A 26,780-nucleotide genomic window follows, 5' to 3' on the forward strand; every position below is an offset into this window, starting at 1 on the left:
CCGCCTTCCCTCTCAGCCATGACGTCACCGCATCGACACTTTATTGATTGAAATGCACAGGTTGATATTATTGAGACTGTGATACAGTAAATAAATAACACAAACAACATATCTGTCAGTATAATAGTATACGTTAATCATTTGTTAATCATTTTTGTGACATGGGCGCCCTCTTCGGGTGATGGAGAAACTGCAACAACATTGCTGTATGACCACCTGCACTCAAAAGGCACATTATATGAAGGGGAGAAAAAGTCAATCTCACGGCACAAAAATTAGCAGAAAGATTGATCAGCCTGGGCAAATAATCCATATTCAACCCAAATTTCGTTTAGCTTCCCATGAGCTAAATCAAGGGTGTCCAAATCCGGTCCTCAAGGGGCGGTAACCTGCCCTGATCATTTAAATGGAGAAGAAACCTAGAAAACATGCAGGTCAGCAGCCATTTTGTTTTTTAGATCTTGCGTTGGCCAAAAAAAGAAAAATACTCATAACTAGCTCGGATTGAATGTGGAAACACGTGAAAATACGTCTTTGGGATTGAATGAGTGAATCGGGATATCGTTAGCATTATTTTAACGTTTTGACATTGGGTTACTGGAGATTGTGCAGGTGCTTGTAATGTGGTTGCAGCTTGATGAAAGTCTCCAAAAAAAAAAAAAAAACGAAAAAGGACATAAAGTGCATCTTAAAGGAAACACATTACCAAAAAGGTTTTTAATCAAGCTGCACTGATGATTGTCCACCAATATTTGATCGATGCTGACGGGCAAGAATAATGATGCGAAACCACCTAGCGTCCCCGTCGTCTTGGTAACATTGTGGATACACTATTGGTCCAGGAGGGGGCGGGGTGAGCAGTGGCTCCCTTGCGCGACACAGGACCGCCTCCCCAAAACAGACCTTTTCTTTAACATATCATTGCCGGTCTGGTAAAAATTGATTTTTGACGTATATAGCCGTCTATGGCAGTGAGTGAGTTTGTTGCCGTAATTTGAACTGATATGGTTACGTATAAATAAATAAATAAATAAATAAATAAATAAATAAATAAATAAAAATATGTCTTCTTTAGGACTTGATTCAAAAGGGAGGGAATAGTTTTTTTTTTTCTAAAATACAATGTAGGCTAAACCTTGTGGGTAACAGTTTTTTGTGTGTTTTTTTTTCTTAACTTGAATCCTCAACATAGCTCGTTCTTCATGCGCACAAAGAGCTACAAAGTCCGAAGCAAAAAATAAATAAATAAATATACCTCAGCGGCATCTTGGTCCAAAAACATGACTTTGTGCGCGCGCACACACACACACACACACACACGCATGGACGTGCACAAAGGAGACAACAATGTGACACAGCAGCCGTGCAGGGGGAGGAGCCATGCTTGTCACAGGAAGTCATAAAAGAGCTTGCAAACAGCGTAATGACAATATGTGGGCCTGTCCGCCATATTGGATGTGGAAACAGCCGATCAGCCAGACCAAACTGCTTTTAGCTTGCGGGCCGCATGCAGGAAAATCGTTTCCCAAGTGGGACGGACCAATAAAATCAAACTATATATGTATATATCTTTAAAACAACATCTTCAGATGCATTAATCTTTTTTTAATACTGTCCAAAATATTATAAGCACAATATCACTATTAATCTTGAAAAAAATCCGGTTGGGGGGGGGGGGTCACCTCATTTTTATCATTTATATTACACTTTCATCTCACGGGCCGGATTACCTCCGTATGTTTGCCACCCTTGCTCTGACGATGACGCCCCTTTTTCCACATCCAATATGGCGTCTACCCGGGTATGTCAACGCACGACAGCACCACCAAGAGGCGTAAAAACATCAACAAGTCTCCGAGGGAGGGAGGGAGGGCGGGCGGGGCAGCGCGGGCCGGCCGGGCGCTCGGCAGAAGAAGTGGGCTCCCCGTCGCCCAAACGCCGCGCTGAGGGGCACACACACGCAAAGGACACGTCTCGGCAGGTGGACTCTTTTGCGCAAAGTCCTTCAACGCACACGTCGTTTCAAAGCGGCGTGTTTGAAAAGGCGCGTACCTCAGGGGCGCGTACCTCAGGGGCGCAGGGGCGCGGCGTCGGCCCCGGAGCAGTGGAAGTGCACGTTGTGCCAGCGTCCGTCGCGGCGGCGCCACACGCGCGTCTCCTCCGACTGGCTGGAGCGCGGGCGGCCGGCGGCGTCCACGAACTGCGTCAGGCGGATGTAAGCCACGCACGCCGCGTCCTCGCCCATCACGTGCACGTGCGGGTTCACGATGGTGGTGTGGATGGGCTTGGTGTTCTTCGACAGCACTGGGCGCAGTATGTTGAACTTACTCGCTGAAATCGATCCTTGACGTCAAGAGCCGTCATCGGCGGTGAACGAGTGAATTTGGAAAGACGGGGTATTGTTCCTATCGAGGCATGCGTTTTGATGCGCTGATACCGTGGGGAACGCTACTAAAGTCAAAAAAAGTTGCTTCGTGTTGCAATTCAGTTGCTCTTAATTTGAAAAGAAAATGTCCAGTTCCTATCACAGCATTGTATTTGATTTGTTGATACCGACAAATCCTTTCAAGAAATATATCAAGTTGCTACATGTTCCAATTGTTTTGCTCTCAAACTGAAAAGAAAAGCATAGCGTTCCCTTCACTATGATTGCGATTGTTGTTGTTCGATTGTTTCGATTTTGTGCGTTGCGGGTGCGTTTGCGTCTCACGGTTGTCAAAGTAGAAGCGGTGGAAGTCCATCCCCTCCACCAGGTTGCCCAGCCCCTCGGGCTCGAAGGACGTCAGGCCCGGGTCGCAAATCTTCCTGCAAGCGCGCATCAATAAAAGAAGGCTGCAATTCACTTTATTCACTTTGCAATTAGAAAAAGACTGTCTCTTTGTAATTCTGTTGCAAAACAGACTGACGCAATCGAAGCGTTTTAAATCGAAAATTGTTTTGAATACAAAAAAACATGGATTCCGTATGGAGTTGTGGACCCAACAATCGCAATCAAATCAAAACAAAACCAAAAAAAAAAAGGCCATACAGTATTTTGATGTTTTGAGGAAAGGCGCGCGACATCTAATGACTCCTTAATCTGGCGGGGACAAATACATTTGCGCAACAATCCCGTTAATGCTTTTTTTTTTTTTTGCTAATGGCGCCGCAATCCCCTCCCCGGCCCCGCCCCCTCAGCCAACTCACGCGTAGGCCTCAAAGTCGCCGTTGTTGACGGCTTCGATGAGCTGCTCCGTCATCTTGATCAGCTCCTGCTTGCGAGCTGCCAAAGCGCGGGGAAAAAAAAAACAGCCAATCAGACAGCAGGGATTTCAGCCAATGACAAGAGGCAATTCTTTGTGGGCTGGACCAATAGAAGTGTATACTTATACAACTTTAAACAACAAATGAAGCAATCTTTTTTTGCACTGTCCAAAATAGTCCAACATCACTGTTAACTCATTCAACGCCAGGGACGTATTTTCACGCGAGTATGCGGGATTTGAAAAAAGGCGTCCCCGGCATTGAATGAGTTCGCCGCCAGTTTAGCGCTTGTCAAGCAGGCGTCACCTTTCACGTCGTCATCCTCTCCGGTGGCGTTGCTGCTGTCCGACGACTCCTGCAAAGCCGCCACGCGTTAGCCGGGGCAAGAGAGCCTCCTGGAACGCCGCGCGCTCGGCCGGCGAGGGCGCCAAAGCCCAGGCGTAATCCGCATCGTCCTAAATTTAGTGCGCGCGTTTATCCGGTCGGCCATCTTGGCCCGTTATTAGTTTGATGACGAAATCGTTTCTTCTTTTTGCACTTGGCGTAGAGCGAAGGCTCTGCTGGTCAAAGTGGCGCGAGCGAACCCACAAAACCAAACGCAGCTGAAATGTTTGCTACGTACCAGCGCGGCGGACGCCAGCGAGTTGCTGACTTTGGTGCTGCTGACTGTGTTTGCGTTGTTGTTCCTGCTGCTGCTGCTCTGCAGGAAACACACGCACAAAAAAATGGCTTCTTGTACCGTGTGACTAAATTGCTCACTTGGAGCCACGCCAACGTTGCCAAAAACAGCACAACTCGCGCATTTCCAAACATGAACGCCTTTTTTTGTAGTTTCAATGCCAAGCCACTAGTCGGCGACATCACATGTAACTTTGAGTCCAAATGGCGGGACTGGAGCCTGGAAAGAAGTGCGGTATGCACAGCGGTCGGCCGCCTCACTTTATAAACAACCCATACGTACCGGCCTCATTTGCATAACGTGACTTGAAGTCATGTGACTTTCGCACAGCAAAGCGGGACATTCCTGTGTGTGCGTGCGCGTGTATTCGCTGATGACGTAACGTTAGATTAATCATCTGGACGCAAATAATCTGAGATTAGCACCACTCGCAGAAATGTTGGGGGGGAGGGGGGGGGCATTATGGGGGCCATGAAGTTAAAGGAGGACAGAAGCAGAAGCAAAGAAGATGAAGGTTAATGAAACAGAGGAGCAGAATTCCCAAGGGGGCGGAGCTAAGTGTGTCATCGTATTCCTCCACGCTAAAAATAAACCACCTTCAAATTCAAATCTTTGTGGGCGAGCGACCATTAAATCGATTGTTTAACAATAACGCAATGACTTTTTTTTTGTTTCGATTCCTTTGAGTTATAATTGTCAAACTGCTGGAAATTTCAGCATCTCAAAAGTAAGTATTATCCCATTACTGTTTGGATGGGGAGATATGGATGGGTATCGACACTTGGTATCGGTGAACATTTGAGTTTTTTTCAGGCTTTCGCAAAGTGGTATCAAAAGGTATCGAAGTCTCTTTATAATTATGTCACTATCTTTTTGGGGGGGTTCTGTGGCAAAAGTATTAGTGGTATCGACGCTTGATATCGGTGACTACTCACTCAGGAGTTTCAGACTAATTCTGCTACATTGGAGTATATGAGTTCCGTTCCATTCATTTTTTTGGGGGGGGGTTGTGCATCAAAAGTATCAATGGTATCGCCACTTAATATTAATGACCTCTAATACAGACTAGCATTTGTAGTACCGAACGTAGCAAAAAAAAAAGAATAGTTATCGTGTTTTCCCGACTAGAAGGCACACTTCTAGCGCTTTAACTTGATCAAAATAAATGAACTCATTATTGAGGGTGCACCTTAAAATCAGGTGCATCTATTTTTTTTTTTAAACCAAATGTTCATTTGCCTCATAGTCTGAAAAAAAATTGATGAGTCAAAAGTTGCTTTGAACGGAAGATGAGAGAAATAGCAGAGCTGAGCTAAAAAAAAAAAAAAAGAAAAAAGTTATCTATGATAAAGGCAGGGGTGGGGGGGGGGGGGGTGGGGGGGTCCTACCTTGGCGTCGGCCTTCTTGTTGAGGAGGCTCTTGGCTGCTGCGGACAGACAGAAGGGCACACCCTCAGCGGGGAGCGTGCACATTGCGCAGCCACCAACCTAAGCGCACCCTACTGCAACCCCACTTGCCCACGTCCCATCCCGGCGCATCGGCGGCGCTCTTGAAAAGAGAGGGAAAAAAAAAAAAAAGAATCCCTCCCCCCTGATCTCCTCGCTCACATGAAAGCGGCGAATAAGCACGCACATGAAAGAGGTCACATGATGTCAGATCAGCGCCGGGATCAGCAGGAAGTCATTTGCAGCGTAATCCCAAATAGTGGCGCCGGCGCCCGCGGGGCATCGGCGACGCGCAGGTCAGCGCCGCCCTTTTGGCGGCGCTTCGCTAATGGATTACCCGCACGACCGTATGAAGAGTGACCCGAGTCACAAAAAACAAACTTTGTCGACAAAACCATACTCAGCCGGTTTGGAAAAAGATTGAGGGGAAAAAAAAAAGTACATTTGTTCGATTACGATTTTTTTTTTCCAAGAAAAATGAGTATCAAAAACAGCATTTGCTTACAAAAGTTTGTCATAAGTGAATAAATAAGCCATAAGCAAGCATTCGGTGCGGGATAAAATGGAGGGAGCAGGAAGAGTGAGAAGAGTGAGGATTACGAGCGGGAGAAAAGGTCGCGCGAAAGGAAGAAGTAAGAAATAGAATTACTGACGACGGGGCAAGAATGTGGCCATTGGAAATTTGATTGATTCCATTTATGGCATCACAGTGCTTCTGATAATATTTCAACCAATAAATAACTTGCTTACTTGGCAAGCGCAACGGTGGCAAAATTCACCAGCGGCAGGCAGCACACATAGGGAAAGAACAGACGTTAGAGGGCGACGGCGAGCAAGATGGCGGCGCCGCCGCCAGCCCTCCCGCAGAATGGACCTTGCTCGACGATGCCGGCGCCGCCGACGGACGCCGGCGCCGTGGTCTGACGCCCGACTGGAAACGGACAAGAGAATGGGGAGCCAGGATTAGATGCGCGCCAGGCCTTCGGGGGGCGCCAAAGACGACTCCCAGCTTTCATCATAAAAGTCACTCACAAACATTGCCAATCATTTTGCTAATGACGTGCTGTAAACAATGAAGGCAATTAGTTCAAATGAATGCGTACTTAAGGTTTACGCTGTCAAAAAGATTGAAAAAATATTCTTTTACATTCATTCATATTCCCCCCACTCATTCACTTACTCAATTAATCTGTACTTTGTCATAAAAAATATTATTATAGTGCATAGTTTTACAAGTTTTAGAAAGGCATACATATTTACATCATTTAAAACAAATGAAAGATTCTGCAGCAAATAAAGACTAATTTTTTGCTTTGATTTTCCCTTTTTCTGTGAATTTGTTGAATTAAACAATTGACGGATTGGCTTATTCACCGGATCAAATCAGTGCTTAATCTAGTCGATTTAATGCAAATGTATAATTTGTTCAACCGATATATTTCGCCCTTTATTATTTGCTTACCCCATTAAAGAATAGTTTAGTTACATTGTGGTTCGTTGTAAAGTATAAACTCTGTCTCCCTCTAGCGGTAGCTGCTTGCTACTCCCACCTTTTAAATCGCCATATGAGAATGCTGTACAAGCGTCCAAATTCAAAGCAGATTTTATTTATCCTAAATCTCGTACACGAAGGATTAAATGTAAAAATTCTTAAAGGGGGTTTTATTCCAACGATCCATTTGACACTTTTCCATGTTTTTTATGAAATGAAAGAATTGCTGAGTTGGTAGTTCAAAGCGTGAAAAACGATCTGTATCTCTCTCTGGTGGATAAAAGGAAGAAGTACAACAACCCGCCCGCTGTTGGCGACCCTCACCTTTTCAATTGACTCAAATTAGAATACCGTACAGGCGTTATCATAGAAAGAAAGCGCAACACCTATTCATCAATATTTTCGATGAAGCTATTTTGAACTAAGGAGGCGCACGGTGACTCACTCGAGAAGTTCCTGGAGACCAGCATGGTGGTCAAGATGGCGCCCTGCCGACCAGGAAGCGGCGGTCAGAAGGTGCAAAGGCGGGCCGGGCGGCGCGCGTCTCACCTTCAACTTCCTCCTGGCGTTGAACTTCTTCAGGCATTCCACCGTCTCCTGCCGGTGCATCATGGACGCCACGGTGGAGCGTTGCTGCGGGAAGGAGAGGCGCCCGTCACCGAGGGGCCGTCAGAGGGGACCGGGGTGGGCGTACGTACGCAGACCCACGGGTGCCTGAGGGCCTCCTGGGCCGCGATCCTCTTGGCCGGGTTGATGGTCAGCATCTGGTTGATCAGGTTCTTGGCCTCGGGCGTCACCGTGTCCCACTCGGGGGACGGGAACTGCGCGCACGTGTCCCGCGTCAGCGCGGCCCGGGGCTCGGCGGCCCGGCGCGCCCACTCACGTCGTAGGCTCCCGCTTTGATCTGCTGGTACAGTTTGTGCTGGTCTTCGTCCCAGAAGGGCGGGTAGCCCACCAGGAGGATGTAGAGGATCACGCCTGCGCGCACACGCGAGCGCGTCAGGGCGGGACGCGGGCGCCCGGCGAAGCCGAGCGCCTGCCGGACGGACGGACGCGTCGGCTCTCACCGCAGGCCCAGATGTCCACCGGCTTCCCGTAGGCCTCCTTCCTCAGGACCTCCGGAGACAAATAACCCGGCGTGCCCGCGAAGCCTAAAAAAAGTCGAGCGCAAAACCTTTGCGTACGCTAACATATAGCGGAGGGCACGAACCAAAACGCTAAACGAGGCGGCGCAATATAACATGCTAACATTAGCTAGCGTGTTAGCCACGGTAGCAAGTCGGCGGATCGACAAACTCATTTTGCCCATATTGTCATCGGTGACGACAACCTTACAAAGTAAACACAACTTACACACACTCTGCCTTCCTCACTACGAAATGTCATATCAGCAGCGGCCAGAGGCGGCGCCAAAAAACAAAGCACGAAGAAATGAACGGTTAAAGGGTCGGTTCTGGCCCACAAATGCTTCTAAAATGGGCCCGCGAGATGATTTTTGTCTATTTTTTTTTTTCAATAAATGAAAAATTGTAAATATTTTAGGATGAACGGCAATGTCAATGTTGCGCTTGTACTATTTTGGAAAGTATTAAAAAAAATAAATATGAAGTTGTTTTCCAGTTGTATAAATACACAGCATGATTTGATTGGTCCGGCCCACTCGGGAATTGTTTTTCCTCCGTTTGACACCCCCGCTCTATAATAACGATGCGATATATTCAAAAGAACTTTGCACGTTTCAAATGACGCAAAATGTACGGTAAGTATGCTCGACTCGCGTGAGCATTCGGATTTCGAAGCTCGGGCCAACCGCCGTGGGGAAAACCGCGCCGACGTACCGAACCAGGCCTGCTGCTCCCCTTGGACCTCGATGGCGAGCCCGAAGTCGGCCAGCTTCACCGCCGCGTTCTTGCACTTGCTGGCCAGCAGAAGATTCTCGGGCTACGCCATCCGATGCACACAAAGGTTATGGGGTCAAACGTCTGAGCGGTCGCCGTCTTCGCTTTCGCGCGACAAATCGGTCGGCTTTAAAAACGATAGACGCGAAAAATGCACGGCCGCGCCAAATATGGCGAGGGGGGGAGGTTCACCTTGAGGTCCCGGTGGACCACGCCCATCTGATGGCAGTGAAGCACCGCCTCCAGGATCTGCTGGATGCAATGGCTGCATGCGGACAGCGGGGGGGGGGGGGGGCAGCGGGTTAGTCATGCGAGGGACATGCCTTTATTTCACTGCAATGTACTTACTTTTGCTGAGCTAAAACTAGCGATATAATTTATGGATTTCATAAATGTGCATTTTTGAGAGGACGTTATTCGTTTTGAGACGTGTTCAGTGTTGCGTTCGCTTACACTATTTTTGTCGTTTGTACGCATCTTTTCCTGTGGTGTGTCTTTGAGTGCGCTTTCCCTCTGCGTATTAGTCTTTGCGCGGATGTGTTTGTACGCACGTGGCTTTTTTGTGCGCATTTTGACTTTGCGCCTTCATCGCCATGCTCTTGTTGCCGTTGCGGCGCTGGGATCGCATCAAGAGGCGAACGGCAAAGAAAGGCATACGGCACGCCGACACGCAACCGGAGGACCAGGGAATGAGGCGGACGCACCTCGAGGTCCCTGTGCACTATGTGTGTGTGCTTCTTTTTTCCTTTGTGCTTTTTGTTGTTTGCTTCTTTTTTCTTGCTTGCGTCTTTTTTTATTGTGTGCTTCTTTTTTTGCTTGCGCCTTTTGTCTTTCATGTTCTTTTTATTGTTTGCTTTTTTTTGATATTATGGCAATTGTAAATGTAAAAAGGAATGTAGAAGGCAAATGTGTGCAACTTATATTTTGGAGAACTCCAACAAAGCGCCCCCTGTTGGAACAGTATTAACATGTGGCATTTTTAATAAGTCTGCTCCAGCAGCTGTCAATCATCTTGCCGCAGATGTTTATGCGTTTTTTTTTTCTCGCTGGCTGGCTCGCCAACGCACAAGCGGTCAAATTGATTTGAGTGCTGTGTGGGCGGGGCCTATCTGTCTTCATGTCTAGGCGGGAAGGCGGGGAAGTCCTCCTCCACCGCCATCATTTTTTGTAGAAAAGCTGCAGAGGCGCCACACATTTCTGTGCATGTGCTTGTTTGTGTTTGAGGGGAGGGATTTTTTTTTTTTTTTGGGGGGGGGGGGGGGGGTTACCTGGCATCCGTCTCACTGTAGTACTCCCTCGCCACGATGTCCTCAAAGAGCTCGCCCCCTGTCACCCTGAATCCAAAACACACACACACATAGAGAGCAAGCGGAGGGGGATGCCCCGCCGAGGGGGAAACCCCAACGTCGGGGCCGTGTTGCCATGGCGACTGACTCCGGTGCTGCGGGGGAGTGTGCGCTAAAGCGGCAACGCGCGGATCGGGGAGGGGGGGGGATTCGAGGGAAGGAACTCACAGATCAAAAATGAGGTAGTGGAAGCCCTCCTCCGAGATGCTGTCATGGAGACGCACTGCCGCAGGAACAAAAACAAAAAAACACAACACGAAAACTGTTTAAAAAAAAAAAACACTGACATACACAAATCACACACAAAACACGGCAACACACAGACACATGCCCAATAGCACACACATTGTTGCACACAGTAAAATCCACACTAAAAAGCACAAAGGCAAACATGCTCAATAATACACAACAGTAGCGCACAAACAACATGCATGCCCTCAAAATAGCAACACACACGCACGAAACATAGAAACACACACGGGCACAAAAACACAGTAACACACATTAAACACACACCTGTAGCAAGCAGTGAAACACACATGCGTACTAAAAAACACACATACAATACCACACACATTGACACACTTTTCCAATAACACACAACAGTGGCTCACCATGAAACATGCGCTTCCAATAAATGGGAGGAAAAAAAAAAAGTGTAGCCGACTGACATACACACACAGGGCCACAGGAACAGTAACGCGCGTACACACAGCAACGCAAGCACACGTGAAGAAAGACACGCAAAGCAATGGACTTCTGACCGATGTTGGGATGCTTGAGCAGGCGGCAGATGCGGGCCTCGCGCTCCAACTTGTGCTGATCTGCGCGCACGCACGCACGCACACACACATCATCATCATCATCACCTTCATCATCATCATCATCATCATCATCATCACGCCCGCCGCCAAGGAAACGACGAGAAGAAGGCCGCGAGGAAGCCGGCGCGAGAAGGAAGCAAGTTGAGGGGAATCCCCAAGGAACGCCTGCGATCCACAGCCGTGCCGACATCCCAACCCGTGACCTTTGACCCCCCCCCCTTGCCCCGCAAGACTTGCTTTTGCGTGCGCGTGCCCACGACAAATCAAAGCGGACGCTTGGCTTCAAACGCTACTCCTTCTTAGAATCCCATTCCGGTCCGGAAACTCTAGACCCTGTTGGAAACCTTGACCTGAAAACCAAGTCTTGTCCTGAAGACGCCAGCTCAAAACCCAGCCCGAGACTCCAATCTTGCCTTGATACCCTACTTTGAACGCTTGTCTATAGGCCCGCTTGGGCTCGAAACCCCACGTAGAAAAGCTGATTACGGCTTGAGACCTTAACTTCAAGCTTGGATGTGTTGAAGCCCTTTTTTTTAAAACTTAAAAGCTCAGTCTCGCCCCGAAACCCTAATCCTTGGTCAAAACCCTTTAAACCTCCATCGGAAAGCCTGTTTTAGAACCCTAACATTATTTGAAACCCTAACTTGACATCCTAACGCTAATTTAAAAGCCCGATTCTTGCTTTAAGCCCAATCGGGAAGCCCGACCTCGGCCCGAAAACCCCGTCGCGAAATTCCACTTTAAAATTGGCCGACTCGCCCGGCCGATCCGGAGCCCCGAGCGCGGTTACAAATCCCGAGCCCGGCTCCAAATTTCAAGGCGGGTCGGGCGCGGCGCGGGGGTCTCACCTCTGGCCGACAGCTTCTTGGTGTTGATGATCTTGGCGGCGTACTCCTGGGCCGAGCAGACTTTGACGCAGCGCCGCACCACCGAGAAGGCTCCCCTGGCGCCGCAAAACGGGACAGGATGCCGCCTCAGCGTTTGGCCTTGTCAAAATGGCCGCCCGGGACGCGGCGCCGCTTACCGATTGACGGGTGGGGGAAAAAAACTGGTTCCCGACAAAACCGCTTTTTTCATTTTTACACCTTGCGTTGAAACGATGAATCGAATCCTCTCCAATCACGGCATAGTTTTTTTTTGTTTTGTTTTTTTTCAGGCCGTATTGAAGCAATGAATGGAATATTCCCCGATCGCCAAAATCAGGATTTTGATGTCACGGACAACAAAATTGATGCTTGAGTTGAAGCGGTGATTAAAAAAAACCCTACTGACCACGATCGGATTTTAAACAATTTGTCTCGAGTACACTTAAGGGACAAATTATTTCATCAAATACTCATAATCAGCATATCGAGCGGACAACAGAGCTGACGTTTGGCTTCATCCGATACCCCCCTGTCACGAGATTAAAAAATGTATATAGCGGACAATGACGTTGACTTAAGGCTGAATCAATTCATAGAAAATCCCAGAATTTCCATCCATGGATTTTCATAAACATTACTCGACGCTCGATAAGCACTATATAAAGTCTTTTGATAGAGTGAACACCAATAATATATCCAATAAACAATATGAGGATTGTTTTTGCCATATATATACAAAAGCCATATTGAAGAGGTCCCCGCAAAGACAATCAAAGGCGGAAATCGGCCCCCAACACGCAGCGAAAACCGAGGGCGCAGACAAACGAAAAGACGGGGGACAACGCACGTGTTCCTGCGAGGTCCCACACCTGCCCACGCACAACCTGACGTTCACTTTTTCCGGGCCAAAGTGCGCACGCGCGTCATCAAAAAACACACAAACGCGTCCACGTGCGTACCATGAAAAAAAAAAGTCCCGAATTGTTTATGTTCGAGGAATCCAACCAGCAGGCAAGAAAAAAAAAAGGGGCAAAGCGCGTGCACGTACTTGCCCAGCTCCTCGTACAGTTGGTACTCGTCGGTGAAGCGCGTGCACGTGGCGGTGGTGGCCATGGTCCCGAGGGGCGTTGAGCTTCTGGCTCCGGTTCCGAATGGGACTCGAGTGAAGGAGGACAGCCGCAGCGGACTGAGGGGAAGACTTGAGGACAGCGAGACTCCGCCCACCGGCGCTCTCCCAAAAACGTGTGCGCGCTCACGCAAACTGGCACGCGCATCCAGGGGGCAAAAAGAGGACTGGGGGAGGACTAAAACAGCAAACGACAAGTCTTAAATTGACCCCGTCCCCGAAGAAGAAACAAACTCCTGCTTATCGGGCATGATGATGGTAGTACGGCGCCACGCCACAAGGTGGCGTCTCTTTAATTAGTCCCATTAGCGGGTAACTTCTTTATACGCTTTACTTTGTTTTACTCTTCGCTTTTTCAAGTAACGCGTGACAAAATTCCGTCGTTTTTAAACCACCATTAACAGACTACAGGAAACCGGGAGGTGTCAAATGAATAAAAACGACAGCTACTGTTATTCGTTTAACATACATGCGAAGAGACCCTCACTTTAGCATTTAGCATAATAACAGCCTGTAATGTTGTCCATAAACTGACGCTAATGCATGTCGGGTACTTTCTATGTGGCATTTATGTCTTTTTGCTTTCGTCCGAAATAGGAGTTGACCTTAAAACAACACACGCACTTATAAAAATGTTAAATCAAATTTCCTCTACCATGAGAACTGTTCATTTGATCGTTTATTTCGTAATGTGTTTCGTAAAATTCATGCAATAAAAAAAAAAAACTAACGCGACGCTATTTTCTGGGCTCGTGCTCTCGAGTTGGGAGCAAAAAAAAAAATTATCGCCCAACGTGGGGCTCGAACCCACGACCCTGAGATTAAGAGTCTCATGCTCTACCGACTGAGCTAGCCGGGCGCTGCGTAGCTCAAAATACACACGATTTATAAACGAAAATACATTTGCTGAAGGAAAGATGACAAGTGTTGTTACGTTTTATTTCATTTCAGAAAAAAGCCGCGGAGGCAAACGGCGCAATTATTTCACGAGTATTTTTTTATTTTTATTTTAATCCTCGAGGATAACGTTCTTCTTGAACGAAGTCCGCCCGTTTAGTCGATAGTGTCCCATTCCGCTCTCAAAAAAAAAAAAAAAAAAGTCATCCAAAAGAGGCAAGAGATGTCGCTGAAAAGCTCAGAACTGCACGGCGCTGGGCGGGATGTCGAACATGGACGGGTCGAACTGCTGACCCTTGAAAGGCGAGCCCTCCGCATCCCAACCCTTCTTCAGCATTTCGTGCACCTTCTGCACAAACACACAAAACAGCAACGTTAACACGCGCGCGCGCACACGAACACGAGACACAGAAGCACATGGACGAGGAGTGGTGCGTGACGTGGCGCCATCTTGTGGCGACTTGATGGAACATGCAGCCATCTCACGGGGTCCCCTATGCCAGCGTTGAGCCAAATATGAGGGGGCAGTAAAGGCACATCGAGGGCAAACGGTAGTTTTCAAATTGAGAGCAAATTATTTGTAACACGAAGCAACACATTATAGCGGTTCCTTCGGTGGGTTTGGGTGTATCTCCGGTAAATGCGCCAGTATCTTGACTACATCGGTGGGCGTTCCCAAAGAAGCGGCAAGCGAGGGGCTCCCGACCATCTCGTGACTCTGCGGCTTCCCCCGCAGCTTCTGGTGGTAGTCGAAGGTGAGGCGGTCCAGGACGGCGTGCTCCTCCTCGTCCACCGTGGCCATGGAGCGCTCGCGGTTCAGCTTGTCCACGTCGATCTCCTCCTCGCCCTCCAGGACGCACTTCCACCACACCTCCGACGACTTGTTCAGGGACAGCTGGACGCCGACGGGGGACAGATCATGTGTGGGGGGGGGGGGGGGGGGGGGCAAAAGCAAGAGCAGAGCAAAGTGGCAACGGCTTTGCATTACCACCACGCATTTTCCCGGCTCAAGGCTCCACAGGGAATTCTCCGTGTTGATCTTGTGCGAGAATTTGCCCTCCACCAGCGTCCGCTCTTGGGAGCCGCTGCGCACGCGCACGCAGACGCCGCCGCTCTGCAGGTTCACGCTCACCTGAGGACGCGGCCGCACGTCACGACGGCGCCGCCGACACGGCCGCCGGCGACAGAGCCGCCGCGCTCACCTGCTTGCCTTTGACCACCTCCTTGGGCACGAAGACGCGCACCTCCACGTCGTTGTAGTCCTGGGACCACTGGTAGTTTTCCCGCACGGCGCCGTTGTAGCTGTCCGAGTCCAACGCTGACGCGTTCTGCTTTGGCCTGGAGGAAAAAACAAAACCGAATCATGCTGCGTTTAGGGACATCAGGAAATGCCACAGCGCCACCTAATAACACAATCAAGTCGAGGAGACCGACACGGTGCATTGAGGGGCAGTGAGGGCCACAAATCATCCAGGTGCCCAACAAAATGCTGTGTTCATGGACACTGGAAGATGCGGCAACTCCACCCAAAGTCATCCTGCAGTCGCCGCGTTTAGTGATATTGGGAAACATCGCTTGCCCAAATCAAGTCACACATCACCCTGTGCACCAGAGTACGCTGCATTTGGGGACGTTGGGAAACATCACAATTCCAAAATTAAAGCTGCGCCATCGCACTTGCGACTTCTTTTTTTCTTTGATTGAACTTATCTTTGATTGAGAGGTGAACACTCACTCTGTGGAGCGGGACGCCGCGGCTTCCTGATTGTCTTGAACCGTGGCGTCATCACGTTGAGCGTTGGCAGACGGGGCAGACTCTGGAACGGGACTGGGTGACGACAAAGCGCTCTCCGCCGCCGCCGCTTCCTCCGCCGTTGCCGCCGCTTCCTCCGCCGTGACCTCCAGCTCCTGGACGGCGGCGGGAACGGCGGCGGGCTGGTCCCGTCGCTTCTGCAGCTGGCGGATCTCCTCGGAATACTTCTCAAACATCTTGAAAGACTGCGCAGGTCAATAAAGTTACGGTCAACGATTGAAGGTAAAATCGGCCAAAAACAACAAATCTAATTTAAAGTATAAAGTGCAAATACACACGATAGAATGCTTGTGAAGCAAAATTGGTCAAGAAAAAACCTTTGTCTTGAACTGTCCTCCTTGTCAATAAAGTTAAATTGAATTGTTTGTGTCAAAACTAGCTTAAACGTAGTTTAAGGTGAAACTTTTGACAAAATGGCATCGCGGAACAACTACAAGCATATGAGCAAATCATTATTTGATTGGTGCAATAATTTGTACATGGTGGCTTTGTCAATAAAGTGGCAGTCAATGGATGAGGTCAAAATTAGCCAAATATGCAACTTAAACGTATGCAACTTGATGGCTAAACGAAAAAATGTTGACTTATCGATAGTTCTATTAGATACAAAATGGCACAGAGAAACTAATTTATAAAAGTAAGTTGACATTACATTCTTATTATTATTTTTTTTGACTGACTCATCAATTTGTACATACTGCTTTTGTCAATAAAGTTATATGAACGAATAACAAGTCAAACGCAGCATAATTTTGATTAAATTTTAAATTAAAAAGTAGTGGGAAAAAAATAAAGGCTCCCTGGTTGAATACGTCAGAAATCGTCTTATATTTACAACCTCTAAAACATTTGAAATGCTTTTCGAAGCTTTTAAAAGCGAGCCCACCTTGAGGACCATCTTCTCAGCTACACCTGGCGGGAAGCCCATTTTATCGCCGGGTCCGGTGAGGAGTCGATAAAAGTCGGTCTTGCGGTACAAAAATCCAAAGTAGACTTGCAGAAAGTCCTGAATGTTTCCGACATGCTGCAGAATCCCGAGCAGCGCGTTGTCGTACATTTCCGTCATCTCCAGGGGCGACGACATGGCGACCGTTTCCGCGTGGCTCCTTCTAAGACGCTCCCAAGTAGATTAGCACGCCGGTACCGTTCACGCAAAAACTAGACGCGGACTTTTGGAGGAAAACGATCAATGTTTACGCAAGCAGCGTTGCATTTCCTCAGCGTCTTGTGGCGTTCCCTTCCAGAACAATATCACGCATCCGGTTGGGGACCTTCGAAATAAATTACATTGCGTTGAGTGTTACCGGAACAAACACACATAACATTATAAATGTATGCCAAAACATTTGATACTTATATAATACGGACGTGGTGTATTTAAATTGCGAACGAAAACTTTTTTACGCAATTTTAAAAAAATACAAGTGACTTATTTTGTCCATGTTCGGTTCTTTTAGTTACAGCTGTCAGTTATGAACCGGAAACGAAAATACAATAAATAGTTCCGCGCCAGTTATTTACAATGTTATTCTTATTAACAACAAATATATTGCCCTCTTTGCTCATTTGAAGACCCTAATATTTTTTAATTGTATTTTGAATACCTTACCTCCATGAGAGACTGGAATAAAGACAAGTGAACGTAAATTGTGTTGGTATCGTTGACGGCCAAAGCAAGATGGCGGCGCCCTTGAGCAGCACGGGATGCCGGAGGTTCCTGGTGAGTATGGCGATTTAAACGAACAAATTGCTAAACAAACCGATTTTTCGGTTCGTATCGAAGCAAAGTGATGGCGGGAGTTTGCTTTTAGTCGCATCTCGATGCTGTTCATTCATAGGGGAATTTAAGAAGATCGGGAGGTATTTGTTTTTAATAGGTGAATCCGAAAGGGAAGGGTTCGTGCATTTTTTTTTTAATTTTTTACGAGCAGGCTGCGGTGAATAGTTCAAGTGCATCCGGAATCAGAGCTCTTCACGCCACCGCAGTTTGCTGCAAGGTAACTTGGGCCGTGACGTCACAATCCCCCATTTGCGACGCGCTGAAAAGTTTTGGTTGTCGTTTCGCCGGACAGAACCGAGCCGCTCGCATCCGAGTGGGGAAAGGCGACCGTCCCGTGACCTACGAGCAGGCCATGAAGCCTCACCACATCGGCCACCACAAAGGATGGCTGTCGCAGCACACCAGTGAGTCCGTCTCCAACAAGGCCACAAAAAAATCGAATCAAATTTATGCATGAAATATATTTTATGTTTATTTTCTTTCATCTATATTCATTCATTTTCACCTTTCCCTAATATATTTAGGGTAAAGGTTGGTACCTATGTATATTTTATACAGGATTTCTTTTGTTGTGGTTTTGCGCAGGTAACCTGAAAGGCGAGGACGGGGCGGCGGATCGCGCGGTGGAGGACGCCTTCATCCGCCGGCTGATGTTCGGCACCTTCCACGGCTGCCTGGCCGACCAGCTGGTGATCAAGCGTCGCGCCAACGCGCTGACGGTGTGCGCGCTCCTGCTGCAAAAGCTGCCGCCGCCAAAATTCTACTTCCTGATCGGCTACAGCGAGTCGCTGCTGTCCCACTTTTACAAATGTCCCGTCAAGCTGGACGTGCAGACGTTGCCCGACAAGCAAGTCTACAAATATCTGTAGCAAATAACTTAGTAGTAAAGAAAAAAACATGAAAAGGCTACTTTGGATTTATTTTCATTTGTCACAGTGCAAACATTCACATTGAAGGCATCGGCAGTGCAAACAATTGCCACGAATAACGGAGAAACAATTTAAAACCATGGAATTCCATCCCTCATTTTTTTTTCATCCAAGTATGATCTTTAAAAAGTGACGGCGGTGCGGAGATGACAAAATCATTTGAGAAAAAAAAAAAGGCCTAACAGGCTAAGACAGCTAGGCTAGCTGGCTAAGCATTAGGAGTGAAGTTTCTGAAAAACACAAGGGATAATCAAAAGCAACAAAATTAGCGAGACTCCATTTTTTGTGCTCAGGATGAACTATGTTGAAATTAGAGGAGGAGCTTCATTGATTCAGGCTGCAGCTTTGCTTCTGTCTTGTGGCATCGAACAACCTTTTTCCGAGATAGTAATAGCAGGGCTTGACTGCGGGACCAAAAGACCAAATCCTCAAATCAACATTTAAAAAAAAAAAAAAAAAGCAGGGATTGATGAAAGAAAAAGGAAAAAACCGAGCCTAAACAGGAAGTGGAGTGCTAATCAAAACGGCAGCTTTGGTTGCGATGCTTTTCGAGTGAAAGAGGAAGAGGAGGCGTCTCACCGGGCGCCACTTGGCGTCTGGCTCCGCCCTCACGTGGAGAGAGCGCGGCACTGGGCGCCCTGGCAGGACTGCAGCTTGATAAGGCGCTGGTTCATGCTCTGCAGCACGGCCGGGTCCACCTTCTTCACCACGTTCTCCAGCTGGTGGGGGTCCGAGCTCAGGTCGTACACCTCCACGAACGACTGGGCAAAAGAAAACGGGGGCGGGGTCACACTCCTCTCGTCCCGTTTGGCCGCGTTTTCTTCAATTTAGACAGAAATCACGTGGACCCCTGTAGCATTTTTTTTTGTAGCCGTCTGGTAGCAGCGAGAAAACGAGGCTTCACAAAGCACTTGTGATACTTTTTAGCTCCTTTAGGTGGCACTCTTGCTTTGAAATTCCAGTGTAAATGTTACAAATTTTCATGGCCAGCCTTTAATCGTGATGAAGTGAAACAAATATGGCGAGTGCTTCATGAGGCTTCGTTTTCCCACCACTACCAGAAGTGGAAGATAGCGGGGTTACCTCGCTGTCGGCGAACTCGCAGTACTGCATGTCCACGCGTCCGTCCAGCGTCCTGACGCAGGCGTACGTGTTGTTGAACGAGTCCTCGCACACGCAATCGGGGAAACATTGCTGCAAAGAAAAAAAAAGTCAAACGTGTTGTCACGCTCGTATTGTCACAACATGAGCAATTATGTAAATACAGTGCAAAAAAAAAAAAAGCATATTTCATCCGGACAAATGGCTGCTAGCCTAGTGCTAAGATTTAATGGTAAACACCATAGTAGGCTAACATAAATTAGCATATCAACCCTGGATAAACCCTTAAGCAGTGTAACTTTGTTACTTTACGGATGACGTCATCCTAAAAGTCAATAACTTAGATTTCAAACGTCTTTTTTTTTTTTTTTTTTTAACAATTTTCCGGGCAAAGTATTTTTAGCAGTACTGACGGAGAGTCCGGGGCCCATCTTGGGGCAGGCGGGGTCCCCGCCGGAAAGCCCCTCCCCCGCGTGCTCCACCAGGAAGAAGGGGCGCGCCGAGCCGTTGCGCAACGTCGGCGCCTGCCGCACAAAAGCAAAGGCAGAAACGCGGTGGGCTCGCGTCCCGTCGGCCGTTTCGCGACGTCGCGGGCGGACCATGAGAGGCAGGAAGGACTGGCCGTCCACGTTGAGCGCCGACTGGTTGATGCCGGCGATGTCCAAGATGGTGGGCGCCAGGTCGATGTTCAGCACGGGAGCCTGAAAGGGAAGCGACAACGAAACGTGACCGGATGTTGGAAAAAAAAAAAAACAGCCTCCTTGATCTTCTGAGCTAGCAGCCCTGGGGGGGGGGGCACCTTGAGCGTGCTGTTGGCTCGGACGGCGGGCCCGCGCACCAGCAGCGGCGTCCGGATGTCAAAGTCGTACGGCTGCCGGTTGCCGACGGGCAGCGAGAACTGACCTGCGAGGGGGGAGGGGGGAGGGGGGTGAGCCGGGACCCCGGGGCGGGCGAGGCGAGGCGGCGTCCGTCACCTGCGTGGTAGCCGTTGTCGGACGTGAAGAAGAAGTAGGTGTCGTTCAGCTCCTTGACCTCCTCCAGTTTCTTCAGCAGCGCCTCCACCAGGTCGTCCACCGACAGCAGCGTCTGCCACCTGGGGGCGGAGTCACCGTTTTTGAGCTCCCAACGTGCTCAAATAGCTTTTATTCCTGAAGCGCGGCAGGAAGCTTGGTTTACCTCTTTCGGTAGGCGTCGTCCAGGAAGTCGAGGGAGGTGTTGGCCATGGGGTTGGCGGCCTGCCGCAGCAGCCAGTGCTTGTCCTGCAAGGCGGCAAAGCGCTGGAGGGGACTCGCCGGCGGGGGCCCGGCACGGCCCCCCGGCCCGGCCCCACCTTACCTTGGCCGGCTTGTCGAAGCTTCCGTCCCGGGGCGCCTTGACCTCGGCGAAGCGGCGGCGGTACTGCGGGGCGGGCGTCCAGGGCCGGTGCGGGGCGGGCGGCGCCAGCATGAGGAAGAAGGGCCGCTGAGGGCTGCGGTTGTCCAGGAACCGAAGGGAGCGCTCGGCCTGCGGGTCACAAAGCCCCACGCCCATCACACCCGTGGGCCCCGTCCACTCTCGGGCCCAGACCGCGTCTACTTTTCCTGCTTCGGACTGGCATGGAGGAACGGCGCGCCGGCGCCCCGCTTACAATCAGGTCAGTGAGGTAGTCTTCCGTGTAGTTGTCGCCGTGCGTCTCCTCCACGCCGTTTCTGGACAGGGTGTAGTTGTAGTAGCGGGAGTTGCCCACCTGAGGTACGCGAGATCTAATTGAATGCCGTTTTTTCTTTCCAAATTGAGAGCAAATGAATAGGAACATGAGGCGACGCACCGGTGAATCGTGTTCCAATGACTCCTTTGCAAAATACCTTTACTTTGTTTACATTTAGTTAACAGATTCGCATTGCCATCGATAACGCAACTTTTCAGCGCACGAGGCAGAAATAGGCGAGGTCACACAATCTGCCCTCTAGGGGGTGCTGATGAAGCGACGCCTAAAGACACCACTGCAAATGGGGATTATTAGTAAATTCAGATGGCACAGCACTCTATTTGAAGTCCTTTTTGACCCAAGCAAAACAATTTTGGTAGTTTTGGAGTCGTACATTTTTCTTTTCAGATTGAAAGCAAATGAGTTGCAACGCGACAGCCACGGCTGAAACTGCAAGATCTGTCCGATTTTTGCTCCCTTGCCACGTTTGCGTCCAAATGTGGCGCGCGAGCGCGTGCGACGTACCAGCGCATGCCACTGATCCCAGCCCGGCGGAACGTGGCCCACGCCGCCCGCTTCTTTCTGGCCGTACTGTAGGCAGACAAGCGGCGCGTCAAGCTTCATTTAGTAGCAGCCACTCTTAAATAAAAAATGCCAAAGTTATGAATAAGCACGTGAGGGTTGAAGGCGCGGCTCTTAACAAACGCGTCGAAATCCGCCTTTGGGAAAAAGGTCAAAATCCGCCCCCGGGATGGAAGGAGCGGATCGCGCGTTCGGACGGCGCCCCGCCCACCTGGTCCAGGTACTTCCCGGCGAAGAAGGTTTGGTAGCCGCGCTTGGCGAGGAGCACGGGGAAGGCGTCGGCCTCGGCGCCCGTCCGCCAGGCGGCGCCCGAGCAGTTGCCCGCCAGCGAGTCGTTCCTCACCAGGTGGTTGTGAGGGTAGCGGCCCGTCAGGATGCTGCAGCGGCTCGGGCAGCACAGCGGCGTCACCGTGAACTGCCGGGGGAGGACGCGGGAAGGGGGAGGGGGCGGGGCTGGCCTCGGAAGCGCCCCGCCATCCCCGGAGCCCGCCGTTCGCGCCACTCACCGAGTTGACGAAGGTGGCGCCGGCGTCGCCGATCAGAGACCTGGTCTTCTTCATCGGACTCTGGAAAAAACAAAACCGTTACCGCTTCATGACTTATGTCTGCGTTAAGTCGGATTCGCCATTTTTAAAAGCAGAAATTCCGCGTTTAAAAAAAGTCCAAATTGTCCTTTTAGAGACAAAAGCCACAATTTCGGGCCCAAAAAATTCAGATTTTAAAAGTCTGGGAACGGAACCAGACTAACGACACTCGGATTTCCGAATTAGGACTTTAAAATCCCACTTTGAAAAATGCGCATTTTAATTTCAAAGGTCAACATTCAGATTTTATAGTCCACATCCACAATTTCGGGTCAAAATCCAGATTTTAACGAGCACATTCTGGGAAGAAAAGCAGAACCATGACAGCCAAAATTCCAAAGTCATAATGTACATTTTACAAGAAAAAGTTGGCAAACTGTGAGAGAAAAGGTGATCGATTTTGAAAGAAAAAAACGAGTTCTTATGAGGAAAAGCGTCGCCGTTTTAAGAAAATAAATCAGAATAAATAAAAAAACTATTCATTGAGGGAGAAAAGTTTCAAATCCATCACAGGAAACAAAGTCGGTGAAGAAACGGGGGCACGCGTTGTTGGACTCGAGAACAAACAACCAAACAACAAATGGCGACGAGTCAACAACGCCATCTTTTTATTGGAGGTTGAGAAAAAAAACACGGACATTTTTAAAATAATGATAAAAATCCAAAAACGGGACAGGGCGTCCCAAAATCAAGTTTTACACTTCAAAGTGCGTCGAAATGTTTTTTTGGAAAGGGGCTCTCACCATTCCCCCGAGTTTGTGGTCGTGGTCGTCGGCGACGACCAGGATGATGTTGCTGAGCCCCGCGCCGCCCACCGGCGCGCGCCCGCAGGTGAGCAGCGCGCCCAGCGCGAGCACGCGCAACAAGCCCTCCCGCATGGACAAACTCGCGCTGGCAAACGACAAGAAAAAGTCAACCAAACAAAATAAGACGAGAAAACGAGCGAGCGGGAGAAGATGAAGGCGCTGGCGCTGGCGCGTGCGGCGCTCTGAGGAAGTAGGCGAGTCACGTGATCGCGAGTGGGCGTGGAGAACACCGTGTCCGAAGTGGACTTTCAACCGAAACGTCACGCCGCTCAGTCGAAAAAGCGTTTTTTTTCGTTTTTTTGATTTTACTACCGATAAACGACACTTCTTTTTAATGCGCCGCCTGGCTTCGGGTGCTTTTATTTCTTATTTTGAAAATAAAACGCATGGACACGTATTTCTGTGACGTATCATTTCAAGCGGTTGATTTAAATTTCCAGAAGAAAACAAATAAAAGTATCATTCAGCAAAATAAACTACTTCAAAATATTGATTTTCCTATCTTTGCATTTTTTGCCGTTAGTGTCTGTGTATCTTGCAAACATTCATTTATTTTTCCATAAATCATGCTAGTCTGCTGACTGGTACAACCTGCACAACTAAATTAAAAAGACAAAACACTCCGAGAGGGAAAAAAAAAAACCCAACTGAAACGTGACATTGAGACATTGTGTGCGTCGACAATGTCTAATTGCTTGCTTGATTGATTTTTATCAAGGTAAATAAGTTTAAAAAAACAACAACACGTTTTTCTTTTTTCCGCCAGCGCCATTTGAAGGAACATTTTGAACATTATGAACACAGCCACATGCTCAGTATTAAAAAGGTGTGCGCAACCATTGTTTTACTCTCCCTCTCAAAAAATACGTTTTTTGACAGGTCAAAGGTCACAAGTTTGGAAGAGGATTTCTTTTTGTAAATAAAGATGAAAGGGGGTGTGTAGACTTTTACATCCGCACCTACGTGGCCGGCCCCATACTGACTGGCGACTGGCGACTGACTGGTCACCCTAATGAGCACAAACATGATTGAAAAAAGAAAAGAAAAAAGGGGAGCGTGAAGGGCTTTTATTGCAACAAAATGAGAAATACAGCACACACATACGCAACATTGCATACAAGCCTTGATAGAAACAAGGCGAGGTTCCAATTAGCGCGGCGGGCCACGGCGTGCGTCAGTAGTATTGCGGGTACGCCGGATAGGCGGCCATGACGGTAGGAGGGGGCGCGGCGGCGGGCAAAACGGCGCCGGCCGCGCCGCCGTATTGGTAGAGCGAGTCCAGGGGAGAGACGTACGGCGGGGGAGCCAAAGCGCCGCCGGCGTCCCTGAGCGGCGCCGCTATCGGCGCGGCGTGATAGCGGGGGTACGGCGCCGGCCGGTACGCCTGAGGCTCGGGGTACGGCGCGAAGCGGGAGGCGGCGCCGGCCTGGCAGGCGTGCGCCAGCGCGTCCTGCACCGTCCGCTTCAGCTTCATGCGCCGGTTCTGGAACCAGTTGCGGATCTGCCGGGAAAAGCGGAAAAAACTCGCATCAAAGGACATTTCAATTTAAAAGTCCAAAGGTTTCGAAATATATCTCAATTAGAGATAGGGCACAATATTGTGAAAAGAAAAAAAGGTCAAATTTGGCTTTAAAAAGTTGGGCCGATTTACGGGAAAAACAACGTTGCCATGAGATGAAACTCGATGGCTGGATGGTTTGAAACGAATCCGGAGCGCAATTCAGTCCGGATGGCGGCAAAGCCGGCGCACCGCCACGGCGGCGCCGCCGCAAACGTCGGCCGCGTTCCGCCGGCCGCGTTCCGCCGGCCGCGTTCCGCCGGCCGCGTTCCGCCGGCGAAAAGATTCCGAGGCGCTAGCGCAGGTTAGCCAAATGAGCTGGCGGGCTACCTGTTTGTCGGACAGGTCGAGCTTGCGGCAGAGCTGCGCCTTGTCCTGCGTGCCCAGGTAGGCGTTCCTCTTGAAGGCCCGCTCCAGGCTGCCGATCTGCTCCGCCGTGAAGGCCGTGCGGGGCCTCCTCCCCGACGACGACGCGGCCGGCGCCGGCGCCGGCGGCGACAGGGAACGCTCGCTCTCGTAGCCCGAAGTCTCCTCCTCCACCTCGGAAGCTGACGACGGTACTCGGTTATTTCCCGCAAATGGCACCGTTCTGCTACTCCATGTCGAGGCGGATTCCGAAAGATCGCTTTCCAAACGGTTTTTCGGTGTTTCCCGGATTACTTTACGATGAGCATTTTGGCCAGCTTGGAAAAAATCTTTCCTTTTAGCGGCTATGTCAAACAAGTTAGAAAAGAATGACTAATTCTCTGTTGAATTCTAACAGTTTACAATCTTAAGCCTACCCTAACCCTAACCCTCGATGAAAATTGTCAAAAAAGATAGTTTTTTAATTTAAAGATTAAAATCACATTCTGAAAATTTCATATTTTTTCAGGAATGCATACTAAAAAAAATAAAACAAAGCACCTATAAATGGAAAAAACATATTTATGAAAAAAAAATTCTATCGAATAAAAAAAGACATATAATAAACCACCAAATTATACGAAAAGAAAAATACTGTAAAATGTAAAAATCAAAGGAAAAAATACAATAAACAAAATACGTGTATAATAGAAAAACAACATGTAATATAAACAACAAAAATGTATCTTTTTTTTTTTTTTAAATCACTGTTGGGCCAAAGCCTCACAAGTCATATTTTTTCAGAAATTTATAGTAAAAAAAAGAAATGAGAACGCTTTGAAATAATTCCGTATTTAAAAAAAATAAAATAAAATATATTAAAAAAACACTAGCATGCAGAAGTCCTGGAACTGAGAGCAACTGACCAATTTTGTCGGCGCCGGGGGCGGGGGCGCGTGGCCTCCCGTAGAATCCGGGCAGGCTCTCGGCGTGGGTTCCGGCCGGGCCCGGCGCCGCCGAGCCCACGCCGGCGTCGGCGGGCCGCCCTCGGCTGCTTTGCGCCATCCACTCGATGGAAAAGTGTCCTCTCATGACGCGGTTCCGGCTTGAGGTTTCTCTGGGTGGGGCGGGGGGGCGCGCCGCGCTCTACTTATAGGCGGCGGGCCGCCTCTGCGCACATCAAAGCGCCCCCCCCCCCCCGCAAGACCAGCCGTCTCATTCAGTCTCAATGAGGCTGTTACGCGATGGCTCCGGTGAGTCTGTCCACCCCCTCCCCTCCTCGGCGGAGACGCCCCCCCCCCCCCCCTCCCCTCCCTTCCCTTCCCTTCCCGCTACCTTCCTGCCGCCTCCTCAAAGATAATAGCCACACCTCGGACGCACACCTCCGCACAAATAATACATCCCCCACATAAGGAGAGTTCAGTTGTCTTGAACTTTTTCTTGCTCTTCTTGGACAAGTTACAAACTTTTTTCCTTTCAGGCAAATACTAGGGCCACTATCAAAGTCTTCCTCTTCAATTCAGTATAGCATAATAAAAATAATAACAATTGTGTAAAACGACCACGCAAGGCTGCCGCAATTGAATCCATTATGCCTTCTAAAAATCCATTGAATTATCAAATAACTATTATTTCATTTTGTTTCGCGATTAAAAAACTATGTCAACATATATGTGATTTTTCCTTGAAACTGACTATACTTTGGACTTAAGAGTGTTCATAAGAAGTCAAGTTTCCCTTGGCGTGTGTATTTCCCTTCCCACCGTCCCCCGAGTCCTC

General features: G+C 49.0%; 5 protein-coding genes and 1 non-coding gene across 9 annotated transcripts; 1 reads left to right on the plus strand and 5 right to left on the minus strand.

The window, feature by feature from the left end:
• Window positions 1–24: 24 nt before the first annotated feature.
• On the minus strand, window positions 25–13,017 carry camk2b2 (calcium/calmodulin-dependent protein kinase (CaM kinase) II beta 2). Of its 2 annotated transcripts, none has more exons than XM_088434295.1 (20): window positions 12,842–13,017; window positions 11,776–11,870; window positions 10,868–10,927; window positions 10,272–10,326; window positions 10,026–10,091; window positions 8,950–9,022; window positions 8,698–8,800; window positions 7,927–8,010; window positions 7,743–7,837; window positions 7,558–7,680; window positions 7,409–7,492; window positions 7,305–7,347; window positions 6,242–6,298; window positions 5,311–5,345; window positions 3,866–3,943; window positions 3,550–3,598; window positions 3,187–3,262; window positions 2,711–2,805; window positions 2,068–2,304; window positions 25–1,943 (listed from the first exon to the last, which is right to left on the minus strand). In XM_088434295.1, the coding sequence occupies exons 1-19, from the start codon at window positions 12,904–12,906 to the stop codon at window positions 2,069–2,071; spliced, it is 1,572 nt and encodes a 523-aa protein (XP_088290421.1). In that variant the 5' UTR covers window positions 12,907–13,017; the 3' UTR covers window positions 25–1,943; window position 2,068. The 2 variants fall into 2 exon arrangements, with proteins under 2 accessions (XP_088290421.1, XP_088290420.1); XM_088434294.1 differs by having other exon boundaries at window positions 2,053–2,304.
• Window positions 13,018–13,705: 688 nt separating this feature from the next.
• trnak-cuu (transfer RNA lysine (anticodon CUU)) lies at window positions 13,706–13,778 on the minus strand. Its single transcript has one exon. It is a non-coding gene; the product is annotated as a tRNA-Lys (tRNA).
• Window positions 13,779–13,837: 59 nt separating this feature from the next.
• On the minus strand, window positions 13,838–16,896 carry nudcd3 (NudC domain containing 3). Its single transcript, XM_088435319.1, has 6 exons — window positions 16,516–16,896; window positions 15,552–15,814; window positions 15,019–15,154; window positions 14,805–14,948; window positions 14,523–14,711; window positions 13,838–14,165 (listed from the first exon to the last, which is right to left on the minus strand). The coding sequence occupies exons 1-6, from the start codon at window positions 16,711–16,713 to the stop codon at window positions 14,055–14,057; spliced, it is 1,041 nt and encodes a 346-aa protein (XP_088291445.1). The 5' UTR covers window positions 16,714–16,896; the 3' UTR covers window positions 13,838–14,054.
• Window positions 16,897–17,128: 232 nt separating this feature from the next.
• On the plus strand, window positions 17,129–18,318 carry mrps24 (mitochondrial ribosomal protein S24). Its single transcript, XM_088435320.1, has 4 exons — window positions 17,129–17,349; window positions 17,561–17,626; window positions 17,702–17,813; window positions 17,995–18,318. The coding sequence occupies exons 1-4, from the start codon at window positions 17,308–17,310 to the stop codon at window positions 18,276–18,278; spliced, it is 504 nt and encodes a 167-aa protein (XP_088291446.1). The 5' UTR covers window positions 17,129–17,307; the 3' UTR covers window positions 18,279–18,318.
• Window positions 18,310–23,296, minus strand: gnsb (glucosamine (N-acetyl)-6-sulfatase (Sanfilippo disease IIID), b). Of its 3 annotated transcripts, none has more exons than XM_088435318.1 (13): window positions 23,036–23,296; window positions 22,215–22,274; window positions 21,920–22,123; window positions 21,652–21,717; window positions 21,067–21,165; window positions 20,775–20,942; window positions 20,616–20,698; window positions 20,414–20,532; window positions 20,239–20,342; window positions 20,039–20,140; window positions 19,853–19,963; window positions 19,422–19,532; window positions 18,310–19,099 (listed from the first exon to the last, which is right to left on the minus strand). In XM_088435318.1, the coding sequence occupies exons 1-13, from the start codon at window positions 23,168–23,170 to the stop codon at window positions 18,947–18,949; spliced, it is 1,515 nt and encodes a 504-aa protein (XP_088291444.1). In that variant the 5' UTR covers window positions 23,171–23,296; the 3' UTR covers window positions 18,310–18,946. The 3 variants fall into 3 exon arrangements, with proteins under 3 accessions (XP_088291444.1, XP_088291443.1, XP_088291442.1); XM_088435317.1 differs by having other exon boundaries at window positions 18,310–18,742; window positions 18,918–19,099; window positions 19,853–20,140; XM_088435316.1 differs by having other exon boundaries at window positions 19,853–20,140.
• An 870-nt stretch (window positions 23,297–24,166) lies between these two features.
• Window positions 24,167–26,252, minus strand: ved (ventrally expressed dharma/bozozok antagonist). The gene is made up of 3 exons (XM_088435504.1): window positions 25,928–26,252; window positions 24,987–25,204; window positions 24,167–24,599 (listed from the first exon to the last, which is right to left on the minus strand). Exons 1-3 carry the CDS (start codon window positions 26,091–26,093, stop codon window positions 24,273–24,275), a joined length of 711 nt encoding a protein of 236 aa, XP_088291630.1. The 5' UTR covers window positions 26,094–26,252; the 3' UTR covers window positions 24,167–24,272.
• Window positions 26,253–26,780: the final 528 nt, after the last annotated feature.

This window comes from Hippichthys cyanospilos, chromosome 15, assembly GCF_059441005.1.
Source record: "Hippichthys cyanospilos isolate Australia breed blue-spotted pipefish chromosome 15, RoL_Hcya_1.0, whole genome shotgun sequence".
NCBI lineage: Eukaryota > Metazoa > Chordata > Actinopteri > Syngnathiformes > Syngnathidae > Hippichthys > Hippichthys cyanospilos.

Excerpts from the sequence above, each read along its gene's own strand:
- camk2b2 (XM_088434295.1), bottom strand. The coding sequence starts at position 12,906 with ATGGCCACCACCGCCACGTGCACGCGCTTCACCGACGAGTACCAACTG. Across the intron at positions 7,493-7,557 it reads TCAGGCACCCGTGGGTCTGC|CAACGCTCCACCGTGGCGTC; the intron begins GTACGTACGCCC and ends TCCTTCCCGCAG. Across the intron at positions 2,806-3,186 it reads GGCGACTTTGAGGCCTACGC|GAAGATTTGCGACCCGGGCC; the intron begins GTGAGTTGGCTG and ends GCGCGCTTGCAG.
- gnsb (XM_088435317.1), bottom strand. The coding sequence starts at position 23,170 with ATGCGGGAGGGCTTGTTGCGCGTGCTCGCGCTGGGCGCGCTGCTCACC. Across the intron at positions 22,124-22,214 it reads GCGCCACCTTCGTCAACTCG|TTCACGGTGACGCCGCTGTG; the intron begins GTGAGTGGCGCG and ends CTCCCCCGGCAG. Across the intron at positions 20,699-20,774 it reads GCTTCGACAAGCCGGCCAAG|GACAAGCACTGGCTGCTGCG; the intron begins GTAAGGTGGGGC and ends GCCGCCTTGCAG.
- nudcd3 (XM_088435319.1), bottom strand. The coding sequence starts at position 16,713 with ATGTCGTCGCCCCTGGAGATGACGGAAATGTACGACAACGCGCTGCTC. Across the intron at positions 15,815-16,515 it reads CTGAGAAGATGGTCCTCAAG|TCTTTCAAGATGTTTGAGAA; the intron begins GTGGGCTCGCTT and ends TGACCTGCGCAG. Across the intron at positions 15,155-15,551 it reads GCGGCGTCCCGCTCCACAGA|GCCAAAGCAGAACGCGTCAG; the intron begins GTGAGTGTTCAC and ends TTTTTCCTCCAG.
- ved (XM_088435504.1), bottom strand. The coding sequence starts at position 26,093 with ATGAGAGGACACTTTTCCATCGAGTGGATGGCGCAAAGCAGCCGAGGG. Across the intron at positions 25,205-25,927 it reads CCCCGGCGCCGACAAAATTG|CTTCCGAGGTGGAGGAGGAG; the intron begins GTCAGTTGCTCT and ends TACCGTCGTCAG. Across the intron at positions 24,600-24,986 it reads TCGACCTGTCCGACAAACAG|ATCCGCAACTGGTTCCAGAA; the intron begins GTAGCCCGCCAG and ends TTTTCCCGGCAG.
- mrps24 (XM_088435320.1), top strand. The coding sequence starts at position 17,308 with ATGGCGGCGCCCTTGAGCAGCACGGGATGCCGGAGGTTCCTG. Across the intron at positions 17,627-17,701 it reads CCACCGCAGTTTGCTGCAAG|AACCGAGCCGCTCGCATCCG; the intron begins GTAACTTGGGCC and ends TTCGCCGGACAG. Across the intron at positions 17,814-17,994 it reads ATGGCTGTCGCAGCACACCA|GTAACCTGAAAGGCGAGGAC; the intron begins GTGAGTCCGTCT and ends GGTTTTGCGCAG.